The 12,558-nt window shown below is 45.9% G+C and overlaps 1 protein-coding gene across 3 annotated transcripts; it reads right to left on the reverse strand.

Moving 5' to 3' along the window:
• Positions 1–3,017: 3,017 nt before the first annotated feature.
• Positions 3,018–11,341, reverse strand: Psmd7 (proteasome 26S subunit, non-ATPase 7). 3 transcript variants are annotated; one of them, XM_031341350.1, is made up of 7 exons: positions 11,143–11,341; positions 9,131–9,222; positions 8,389–8,481; positions 7,685–7,782; positions 6,715–6,795; positions 5,061–5,152; positions 3,018–3,951 (listed from the first exon to the last, which is right to left on the reverse strand). In XM_031341350.1, the coding sequence occupies exons 1-7, from the start codon at positions 11,214–11,216 to the stop codon at positions 3,519–3,521; spliced, it is 963 nt and encodes a 320-aa protein (XP_031197210.1). In that variant the 5' UTR covers positions 11,217–11,341; the 3' UTR covers positions 3,018–3,518. The 3 variants fall into 3 exon arrangements, with proteins under 3 accessions (XP_031197210.1, XP_031197212.1, XP_031197211.1); XM_031341352.1 differs by lacking the exon at positions 11,143–11,341 and adding an exon at positions 10,789–11,079; XM_031341351.1 differs by lacking the exon at positions 11,143–11,341 and adding an exon at positions 10,327–10,769.
• Positions 11,342–12,558: the final 1,217 nt, after the last annotated feature.

The following is a 12,558-nucleotide window of genomic DNA, read 5'->3' on the forward strand; positions in this document are numbered from 1 at the left end:
AGGGATAAGAACCCGCCACGGCATTGGGGTATGGAGGCAGGGATAAGAACCCGTCATGGCAGCAGGGCATCGTGGTGGCAAAGGAACTGAGAGAGCACATCTTCAACAGCAAGCACAAAGCAGAGAGTGGGAACTGGAAGTCAGGCAAGGCTATGAGCTCTCTGATACCCCCACACCCCCCAGGGACATACTTCCTCCAGCAAGGACTGCAGCACCTCCCCAAACAATACCAACAACTGAGGACCGAGTGTTCAAATATCTGAGCCTTTGAGGGACATTTCTCATTAAAAAAAAATATCTGCTACTGGCGGGCAGTGTTGGCATATGTCTTTAATCCCAGCACTTGTGAGGCAGAAGGAGGAGGATCTCTGTGAATTTGAGGCCAGCCTGGTCTACAAAGCGAGTCCAGGACAGTCAAGGCTACACAGAGAAACTGTGTCTTGAAAAGGACAACAGAAACAAAAACAAGAACCAAACCCAAACGAGATCTTTTTTTTAATTTTTTTTTATTACTGTGATAAAAAATGCCAACCGAAGCAATTTTAGACATTTATTCTGGGCTTGTGGTTTCAGAGGGCTAGGGTGCATAATTGGCAGGGTCAGCAGGTGGCAGACATGGAAGCTGGAGCCAGAAGCTAAGAGCTCAGGGCTCACATTTTTTTTATTTTTTTTTGAGACATCTTTTTTTGTTTGTTTGTTTCTCTGTGTAGCCCTGGCTGTTCTGGAACTTATTCTGTAGATCAGGCTGGCCTCAAATTCAGAGATCCACCTGCCTCTGCCTCCCAAGTGCTGGGATTAAAGCACCACTGCCCGGCAGAGGGCTCACATCTTGAACCACAAGTTGAGATGACCGACTGGGAACACAATATGGCTCTTGAAACCTCAAAGTCCTCATTGACAGTCTTCCTCCAGCAAGGCCACACCTAAATATCCCCCATCTAGATGCCTCAGACTCAGGCAGACACTTTACTCAACCAGCACTCCATCACAGGGGTGTTTTCAGATATTCTCATACAGAAGCTCTATCTGGGGCGTCAGCACAGGCTGGGAGGTGATACTGAGGGGGAGCTATGTGTCCGTGTGGGAGACAGCCTACCCCAGACCTCACTTCTTTGAGGATCCCTCTTTTCAGTGCTCCCAAAGAACAACTGATTCAGAAATCAGAGACACAAAGCTTTGTTTTATGCCTGGCCCATGGATTGGCAGTCAAACCCATGGTCACTTGTATAGGCAACTTTACCAAAATCGTCTAGGCTCACTCTCTCCTACAGGATAGCAGCAGTTTGGCCTGAGGAAATGGATTCAAGTGTTTTCACCCTCTTTTGGTGTTTTCAAAGCCCTGGCTGTTGTGGAACTTGCTATATAGACCAGGCTGGCCTTGAACTCACTGAGATCTGTCTGTCCCTGACAATATATTTTCTTTATGCTATGGTGGAGATGAATGCAGGGTTTTACCCATGCTAGGCAAGCAAACTACCACTGAGATCTGCCACTAGTCTCTCTTTTTTTTTTTTTTTCTTTTTTTCGAGACAGGGTTTCTCTGTGTAGCCCTGGCTGTCCTGAAACTCACTCTGTAGACCAGGCTGGCCTCGAACTCAGAAATCCGCCTGCCATCTGCCTCTCACCGCCCGGCTAGTCTCTTTTCTTTGTAAGATGAAAACTCTACTAGGGAACAGCCCCTAATGCCCACATGTGGGTCTAACTATTGAACAGAATAAATCAAGACAGCTTTCCCCTTATTCAAGAAATATCCAGTTCATCAGAATGGGATAACTTAATGTTTTCAGCCTGGCACTGTTTAACCAGACACTGGGAGAGCACTGTAAGTCGGCTTTGCATGGGCTCAGCTCAGATGAATGACATGGCTCTTTACTTCTACATGAAGGATCCACTCTTTGGATGACTCTCCACCTTCCTGCCCCAAGTTTCAGGACCATGGCATTCTGGTTTTCAACTGTTTATTTTTGTTCATCCCCTGGCGAAAAAGTTAACTGTCTAGTTTCTTCTCCATCTGCATGTTCCAAACATGGCAACCCCATGTCAAATCTTCCACTCTGATTTGGGGCCTGTCTCCAGTTTTTCACTAGCACCTATCAGAGTATAATGGCTCTTTTTGACATTTTTACACATCTGCACTTTGATGGTATCCACCCGTTACCCCCCTTCCTACTTTCTAGACTCTTGTGGGTGTGACCCAGTGAGTCGAACTTAGGGTTACTTGCAGCAGCATACCAGCAGCTGCCCTACTGAAGACAACCCGGCAGCCACAGCCTGGTGATCCTTCAGGCAGGAGTAGACCCTGGTGAGTCCCTCCCCATCTCAGATGTAAATTACGTATTACACAGTTCTTTTATCCAATTAGGAAGTGGCAAACATCTGGATTCTACACCAGATAAAACTGTGTCATTTGCTTTTTATCTCAAAGTCTCAGTGAACTTCAGTGACCCCAGCACAGGCTTTACCTATAGTCCTTTACATTTTACTGGGGACTCCCATGTGTGCACTGACTGGCCCTTTGGCGGGTCTATGGGTAATTTATCCTTCTGATCACTTTGAGGCTTAATCACGTTCATTTGACCAAGATTTAGTTGACTTTTTGTTATAGCACTTGAAAATTTGTCAACATTTTAACCCAAGGGGTATACTTGAGAATTCTCAAGGATGTCGCAGGTGTTCAGGAAGGAACTGACAGTTATGATAGTGGGGTACTTGGGAGCATAGCCAGGGCTACACAGTGTAACTTTGTCTCAAAAAAACAAAAAACAAAAAAAACCAAAACAAAACCCAACAACAACAACAACAAAAAAAAACAACCAAGAACAAAGCAAAGAGGAACTGATGCTGGGTGACTAGCCTGTCAAATTCCTTAATACACTCACTGGGCAGGCCCCTCTCTCAGCATCCCATCCTAGCTAACACTCTTGTTAACCTGTTGCTCATGTTCTTAGGACTCGCAGCAGCAGCAACTGAATATCATTTCCCTTGCTTCTGAAAATAACACAGACCACTAGAACACAGACATAAAAACCAAGCCATTTAATTGTATCTTTGAAGGTAAACAATACATGGCCTTGGACCCCAAGCCCTAAGAATGCTAGTTACAGGTTCAAAATGTGGTGTGGTCTCAAGAGTTCAGAAGGGTCCAAGCTCAAGTGTTGGGTGGCATAGTATGGGATCCATGAATTCCACTTAGCAATAATGAAAATTACCACCAACAGATCTCATGGATCTTATAAGACAGGGAAAAAAAAAATCCCTTTTAAGGATAAAAGGAAGGTTAGGTTGTTCTCACGAAATCGGACACCTGAGCCACCACACCCCCCAACTCATGCAACTGAAGCTGTAACGTAGGGCTGGGATCAGTCCTTCTGTCCATTCATCTCCACAAAATGCCACAGCAAGGATGATCAGGGCAGAGCGCTTGTCAACAAGCACTGAATGTGACAAAGGACCCTCTTAGTGGCACACGGAGTTAAGTTTATAAGATTTTAATTTACCAATTAAAAAAGCTACACGATTTACTTTTTCTCCTTTTTCTCTTCTTTCTTTGCGTCGCTCTTCTCCTTCTCTTTGTCATCTTTTCTTTCTTTCTTGCTCTCCTCCTTTTCCTGTCCCTCCTTCTTCTCCGCATCCCGGTTGGCAATCTTGTTGTTGATGAGGTTATGTAAGGCGACCACAGAGCGAATCAGCGAGGCCAAGTACACCACCACCATCTGGTCATTGGTCTTCAGGTAGAAGGCCTTGACGAACTCCTGCAGGCTGGCATCCGGCAGCAGGTTGAAGACATCCTGCAGCTGGTATATGATCTGGTGGTTGATGGGTAGCTTGCCACTGGCTACCTTCTCCAGGTAGCTCCTGATATCCAGGAGCTTGGAGTTCAGTCCCTTCAAACCATGGACCTGGTTTGTGATCCGCTGGGAGAGCGTCCCCACTGTAGTGTCCTTGATGTCTCTGCAACAACCCATAAGAAAGGCAGAAAGGTATCAGCCTGCATTGCCCACTGTCTGGGACAATAGTTCAGATCTATAACAACTTCCTGGTAACTTTTGTTTTTAATTTTGTACATATGTGTGTGAGTGTGATACTCTCAGAGGCCTGAAGACAACATCAGATTCCCTTGGAGTGGACACCTGATAGGGCTGCAGGGAACTGAACTCAGGCTCTCATTAGCAACAGCACCCACCCAGCCAGCCAGCCTTCCCTCACAGGTGACCTTGGCTTCTCTGGGTTATAAAGGATGACATTCCCCACCTGCTTTGCTATCATGTCAAGCAACTTAAACCAGCCACCATCATCTTCAAAACAAGGAATTATTAGTGGCAGGTGAAAATGAAGTCTTTCAAGTATGGCTGATACATAACTCCTATCCAGGATGAAGGTTCTCTGCAGAAGCACTGTTAACTGGAGAGCACAGGCCTGTGTTCACACACTTGCAGCCCACAGTCAGTCAGCACTATGAATTCTGGACAAGGACTGCTGCTCAGAGTCACATATCCTCAGTCAAGATACTTCAGAGGTGAGCATGCTCAACCACACTGGCTTACCAGACACCTAAGGGCTGGAAGTAGAAGCTCCTACCTTTAATACTAGTCCCTTGCAGGACGAGGGAAGAGGACTGTGAAACTGACTAGCATGGGCTACAGTGAGACCCTGTTTTAAAAACCAAAAAGAAAGAAACCAAAGGCCCAGAGTGAGAGAAGCATAGCACCTTGCTTCTCATGACACCTGACCCTGAGGTCACATGCTGCAGCTGACTCTGGCACTGTCCAACTGCCCCCACATCTGCCCCAAAAGAGCTGGCCTCAAATTCAGAGATCACCAGCTTCCACCTCCCAAGTACTAGGATTATAAGTGTGGCCCACCAGGCCCGGCCTGACTTACTTCTTACTTTGTCTTGTGCACACATGTCTGCTTTTCCATATGTACACTGCATGTGTCCCTAGCTCATGGAGGTTAGAAGAGGGCATGAGATCCCTTGGAACTGGAGTCACAGGTGGCTGTGAGCTGCAACTGAACCTGGGTCCTTACTGCTCCTAACCACTGAGCTCCAGCAGACTCACCTTAGTAAATGCTCCACTCCAACCTCCTCGGCTTCCTCTGCTCCAATTTCACTAGTTACGTGCTCAAAAGTTTTTGATGTTGGCGTCCCATCCTGCAAGAAGAGGCTTAACTGTTGTTACTTATTTTCAACAAGCTGACTGGCACGTTTCTCTTCTCATACCTGAATCTTTTGCAGCCAGTCAGACCATTTCATGGCTATATGACAAGACTTCTACAGCAATGGTGGGGTCAGGTTCACTTTGAAAAATAAGCCCTTAAGGATAAGACAGGTCTGCAGACACTGCTGCTAGCCTGTTTGCACGGCACTGCCACTATGCTGTTCTCTGAAGAAAGTTTTCTTGTCAAGGAAAATTGGGGTGTTCCCTCAAGCCCATGGAGGGGGCAGGGCAATGCTGGGAGGACTCAGGTTAAGAGTTTAGTTATTTCTAGAATGGAAAATACAGAATACCCACACTTGAGGCACATTCATGCCAACACATTTAAATTAACCATGTACTGTTCCCTGGATCACATGACCCAAGAGCCCCAATGTGATAAAGAGAGTAACCAGTGGTTTGAATAAAAGCAGCCACTGAAGGCTGGTTCACTCAATCTCTGGTGACTCAATGATGGAATGCGAGAGGATACTTTTTAGGCCTGTTGCCAGCACAGGCAGTGCCCTTCTATGAGGGCTCTACAGACTGCAGGGCTCCACCAATTTGTGCTAAGTGAGCCACAGGGCCTTGGGCAAGCCTCTCAAGTCATATTACACACTGGACCTGCTGGAAGTGAGGCTGGATCTCATCATTATTCAGGATGGCATGAGGATTCCCTCAAGGTCACTCTAGTCTTTGGACACTAGGATGGCCTGAGCCTTCCAGGGTTCTAGAACTTCATGATAACTGGGTCAGGACCAGGGATAAAAGCTTTACTGCAACCAAAAAACATCTGGATCTAAGTTCCTTAGGGGTTGCAAAAGAACAGGGCATGGCTTAGTATAAGGCTGGGAGGGCACCACCCTAGAACACCTCTTTCCAAATTCTAAAACTATATAGTAAGAGATATTACACTCTTAATCCCTTTTGACTCTGAAGACAGGGCTCCTTGGACACCCTGATACTCTGTGCCCATCCTCCCAACCCTGTCACATCAGGTTCTAAGAGCTCCTAAGCAGCTTTCCTGAGGATAGAGAAAGAAAGGCTACTGTTCAGAGCTCCACTCAACACAACCACAGCCACAAAGATCACAGGCTTTGCCACCAGGCACTTAATAGCTCTGTCTTGCTATGTTTAAACACCCAGGGCCTGTCTGAAGGGACTGACTCTCAGGAGGAGACTGCACACTGCACCAGGCCTGGCCTTTCCTTTGTTGTAAAGGTCTCTGTGTAACCACCATTGCTTGGTCTCAATGATGACTCTGGGTTTCACCTCACTACTCAAGGCTTCAGTTTCTTTAGTGAGAAAGGCTCTCAGGTTTCTTGGTCCTTTTCTATTTCTAAAATTAGATGTTTAAAAAACTCAAGGCTAGTCTGCTAGTAGGACTCAATCTTCTCTTTGTTATACATAAAGATTTGTTGAGTTGAACATGGAAAACAAAACAAAACAAAACCCAAAAGCCCCCAAACTCACCCGAGAACTTGCTAACCCACTTTCCAGCCCAAAGCAGGCCACTTACGTCATGTACTTCCTCCACTGAGATGTAGGCTTCAGTGGGAAGTCCCAGGTCCTTTGGCTTCACGTCGATAATGACCAATACCTGAAAGAAAAACACAGCTTAGCAAGCGCCTTCCCTTTTGACACAAGGTATAACCTCAAGCCTTCTTCTGACTACTCAGACCATTTTTTTCACTCAATTAGAAAAAATAAGTTTATATCTCACGTGATCCAGTCATTTCACCTCTGCCCAAATTTCAACCTCTGCTTCACTCCTTCCCAGATCCTTTTTCTTTTCTTTCTTTTTTTTGCTTTGTTTTGTTTTTTCAAGACAGGGTTTCTCTGTGTATCCCTGGCTGTTCTGGAACTCACTCTGTAGACCAGGCTGGCCTAGAACTCAGAAATCCGCCTGCCTCTGCCTCCCAAGTGCTGGGATCAAAGGCGTGTGCCACCACTGCCCGGCCCCAGATCCCTTTTCAAATTTACACTTTTTAAAGCTTTAAAAAAAAAAAAATTTACACTTAAACATTGCATTTTGCTTAGGGGGGGAGTAGGAAAGGAGAGAGAGAGAGAGAGAGAGAGAGTGAGAGAGAGAGAGAGAGAGAGAGAGAGAGAGAGAAGGAGAGAGAACACAGAGTTGTGGGAGTCAGTTCTCTCCAGTGTGGGTCCAGGCAGAAAGAACTTGTTAGGTTTGGTGACAGGGCCTTTCCTCACTTACACAGCCACCTTGCTGGCCCAGTAGCCATTCTTCACTTCAGTTTTCTCATTTATACAGACAACATCCAGTTTCTGAGAGGAGTTACTCAGTTATATACATGGGACAAACAGGTGCTGTTAAATACACTAGGTCACGACAAATTAACACAGAGCTACACATTACTGACAAAGGCTTTGAGAAAGCAACAGAACGCTTTGCCACCCAGGTCTTCTGAGGAGGCTCTTACTTGAGAGGGGCAGAGAGCACCACAGTGCTCTGACAATAGTGTACTTACTGAGTTGGGGCAGTATCTCTTCATGAGTTCATTGATGGCGATATCATTCTTGTGCAGTTTGGGGCCTGTGTGGTACCACCCAACTATTCTTTCTCTGGCTGAGAAGCAAAACCTTAGTAAGTTTTTAATTAGTTCATCAAGATTTGTGCAACTGACTCACAAACAATAAGAACACCAGCACTTATTTAGGCTTTCTACCTTTTTGAGAATTCCAGACAAAAATAAATCTTGACACATTTGAGAAATCTAAAACTCCAAAACAGAATTCTAAGAGAGTAAGCCCTGTGCAGCCCAGAGATGTCTGTCTCCCAGACTGGCTTAGGGACCAGTCACACGTGAAGTGACAGATCAGTTTCAGACAAAAATAAATAAATGCAAGTTCCCACCCCAGAGAGAGCAGCTGTGTGGTGTGGGTGTGCAGTGGACCCAAGACTTGCTAGCTGCGCTCCAATAACATCAACGCACTTTGCTAGCTAGCACTAAGGCTCTAGGGCAGGCAGCTGCCAGGGCCAGCCCAGCCTCCAGCCTGGGTGGTCTACACAGCCTCAGACTACAACTGTGGTTTATTTATTCTACCTCACTTCTCTATTATTACTAGTCTATTTTCACTTGGTCCAGCTAAGTGAACAATCCTTGACAATATACAAACACAATATACAAAGGTTTAAACACACATGTACATACACAATTAGAAACAGACTTACCATTGACCTTCTTAAACATCCCATACATGTTTTCCAAATAATCATGGTCTAAAAACCAGACAGAATCATCTTTGTCATCTTCATCAAAAGGTACTAAAGAGAGAAAGGAAAAGAGAGAATAAGAGACTTTGCCTAGGGCTAGAAGTTCCGCCCCAGTGGGGCCTCAGTGGTGTCTGCTCACTATGTGAACTGTCCAGTGCAGTACTGCTTCGCCTTCATTCAAAACCCCCACATTTCCAGCTTCTCCTAAAGTGCTAACGACTTAGGTACTCCAAGGAAGAGCCTTAAAAAGCGCCCACACTCTCTGACTTGCTGAAGGCCCAATTCCTGCATGGTCCTTCAAGATCACAGGTCCTGCCAGCAATATACACGGAGCATAAATGTAACGTTCTGGTCAAGACTCATCACAGAGTGTAAGGTAAACAGTCCCCATCTCTCCTTACTCCACTAAAGCCAGGGTTCAAATGTTTACTGTTGGAGCTGCCAAGCTACCTCATGGCTTGTTCTGAAAGGCAGCCACGCCACCACGACATGGTCTGTAGCAGCCCTTGCTCTCCAACAGCAGGGACTGCAAGTTAAAAATATTCACTCTCTGCACTAGTGTGGAACCTATTAATCTCCCTTTCCTACATCTCAGCAATTCTGGAATAGGATCTTCACGCTGTAGTAAAAAATGTTCACTTTTTTGTAAGTAAACAGACATTCTAACCATGCTCAGCAAAACCAAAAGCTTATCCTTTACCTGCAAAACTGTTGGACACATCAAGTACTTTCTTTTGCCACGATCCCAAAAGCACACCAACTACCCGCTTCTGGTTTCCAACCTTGCCAATTCTGAATGAGAAAACAGATGGTCAGTCACAAACATTCAGTCACAAAAGCTGATACTTGCTACTCAGTCGCAAGTATCAACCACAAAGATACAATTTAGTTTATGTGGGAACTATGGTCCATAAAAAAATGTAATAGGCTAGTTCCCGGTAATAAAGATAAGGAAACATATCCCAACATACACTGGAAGCATTCTTTCTAAAAATTTCAGATACTCGCTTGGAGAAAACGCCATGCCTATTTTCCTCTTTCTCGGTTTTTCTTTGTCCTTTACACTCTCTCCCTTCTTTCTTCCTTTTTTTGAGACAGGGTTTCTCTGTGTAGCCCTGGCTATCCTGGAACTCACTCTGTAGACCAGGCTGGCCTAGAACTCCGAAATCCGTCTGTCTCTGCCTCCCAAGTGCTGGGATTAAAGGCATGTACCATCACTGCCCAGCTCTCTCCCTCCTTTCTACACTGAAATCTCAACAGGGATGAAGACCCAGAGAAGCACCAGTTTTATGGTACAGCCAATTCATCTCTACAACATCTGTACAATGCCAACCTGCTCCAGATGTACTGCATCTTCTGGACAGGATAGGGGCACAAGGAAAGGATCAGTCCACACTGGGGAAAGGCTGGAGGGATGAGTAGGCTTTTGCTCTACAACTTCCATCTCAAACCTCCTGTGTGATTTTTCTGCTAAGTAGCTGCAAGCATATTGCTCTGCAAAGAATTATTTTCTTTAGCTACTAGCAAATTGCGTATTTGGAAACATGTAATTATCTGCTTAGGAAACACACAAGCCACAATAAAATGAACAGAACACCTCTTTAACAGTCCCAAGATTTATGTAAGTTTAACTTTAGTGTTTTGCTTAACATGGAGCCTGTACCCTAAATCTAAGGTACAGGCAGAATGAAATAAGGGGTTCTGTATATTAGTGGTGGCTGTGTATTTCCCCCCTTTCTTTAATCCACTGAAAATACTTCAAACAATGACTTTCCACAGAAACTTCATCCATGGGACTTTAAAGCCCTTCCATGTGTTCCTTGATACAACCACCAACAGTGTCTGCCCCCACTTGATTCTTACCAATTGTTAAAATAAAACTGAAACATTGCTCACCCCATTAGGGCTCCTAGTATTCCACGGGAGTAAAACTGTATCTATTGTAGAAAAACCCACTGAGCCTGTTAAGACTCAGGCATCCCGAGTAATACAACTGAACTCAGCATCAAAAGCCTCCGTCTTGAGATTGTTTTTGGCTCTGGCTGAGTTTGCTGCACAAAGTCTGGTTCGGACTAGGCACTAGCGCGACTTTACTGCAAGCACAGGCTCCCTAATGGATCTTCATATTTGTTAACTCAACTAATTAACTTGTAAAACTTCCGAACACGTGCAACAGGTCTGGCAGGATGAACGGCTGGAGAAGGCAAGGGTGGTAGTGAGCTAACCAAGTGAACTGTAGGCTGGCCCCAATCTGCACCTGCCTCACTTTTAGGGGAAAAAGCTAGCACCTTCCTTATTCACATTTTAAAGGTACCATCCAACCAGAATCCCAATTAGAAACTTGGTTACAATCCCTGCCTCATCCAGAAAATCGTTCATCGGGGACTCCGAGACCAGAATTTCAGTGACAGCTTTTACAGGCACGGGCACAGAGACTGAAGCGCTGTCTCAAACGGCGCCCAGTCGTTCTGGTAAAAGGCGCGGCCTCGGCGGGTAGCATCGTCCCGATTCCGGGCACCCGATAGGCGGGCCAGGCTCAGGAGCGGCGGCCTCGGCGGGGGTACGAGGCTGTCAATGGGTTCCGAGCATCGCCGCGTGGAGCCGCTGGGGTCACTTGCCCCCTACCCGTGTCCCCGGCCGCCGCGTTTGTGCCCGGCGCGCCCGTGACTCAGCAGCCCTGCGCCGTGTGGCCGCCACGCGCCACCCGCTCACCGGTTGAAATGATCCACCACACTGAGCAGCACCAGGGGGTGGACCACCACCTTCTGCACCGCCAGCTCCGGCATCGCGACACAGCCCGACCGCCGGCCCGGCTCCCTGCAACCCGCAAACACCGGCAACCGCAGCGATACAGGCCGCTCCTCCAGGCCCCAGCGCCTCCCCTTCCGGTTTGACCGCCGCCGCACCGTTGACTTCCGCTCCCAGAGCGCTTCGCGCGCGTGCCCGCACTGTCGCCAGGGGCGCCATCTTGAGAAAGGGAAAGGGCCTCCTTGCCTTCGGTGGGACACAGGCTATTGATGAAGCTTGACTTGGCACTGGGCCTTCCCCTAGTTTTTTGCCTCAGTTGTTTCCTAGCTCACCATTTCTCTTCCTTGGAAAGTTGTAGAAAAAAAGCAGATAAACATAAAAAGTAATAGCTTATACTTCTACTAATCAAATAGTTAACAACATACTTAACTTTCACTTCAAGTCAGACTGTTTCAAAATTTCGCAGAGGCGTTTCATTTACTTATTTATTTAGGTTTTTTTCCCCCTTATTTTTTTTATTTTTGAGATAAAATTCTTTATGTAATAGCCCCGGCTGTCCTGGAACTCACTTTGTAGACTAGGCTGGCCTCGACCAGCCTCTGCCCCATGAGTGCTGGGATTAAAGGCATGTGCCACCACACCTGACTTTTATTTATTTTTTAATGTTTTACTTCATTATTTTTTAAATCGGGCCTTCTATAACATTGACGAGCATGGAAATTGTTGTGTAGCCCAGGACGATTCCCTGCTCTCTACCTCCTAAGTACAAGGGTAACAGCATATGTGACCACACCTGGTTTGGAGGAGCTCTCAGTCTCTAACACTAAGAGCACACTTTGGGTGTATGATTGGACACTTTATCTATAGTTTTTATTTCTGGGAATTTTCCTTAATGCTCACTGTTATATAATGAATGCAACAACATTCAGGTTTTGTTAATCCCAAAGATTTGAGAAGAAAGATCACCAACCCAAAACACCATGGCTAAATTAATTAAAGCAAGCATTTTTATTTATTTATTTAATTTAATTTAATTTTATTTTATTTTTACAGGGGTCCCCAATTTCAGTCCAATGCTTGGGTGTAAGTATCTGCGTCTGTCTCAGTGAGCTGCTGGTAGGGCCTGTCAGAGGACAGCCATGCCAGGCTCCCATCTGTAAGCACATCATAGCATTAAAACAAGCATTTTTTATTCGTGTACACGGGCTGTCTCTTCCTAAAACGGTAGGGGGAGGGCTCAAGAAATCAGCATTGGACACGAGAAAGACAAGGTTTTATAGCTCGGGGGTAAGGGATTTTCAAATAGGGGATTTGGTGCTCAAAATAGGCAGGGTTACAGGAGCAGAACATAAGCATAAGACATCAGTCGCAAAGACCCCC

This window comes from Mastomys coucha, unplaced genomic scaffold (assembly GCF_008632895.1).
Source record: "Mastomys coucha isolate ucsf_1 unplaced genomic scaffold, UCSF_Mcou_1 pScaffold22, whole genome shotgun sequence".
Classification (NCBI taxonomy): Eukaryota; Metazoa; Chordata; class Mammalia; order Rodentia; family Muridae; genus Mastomys; species Mastomys coucha.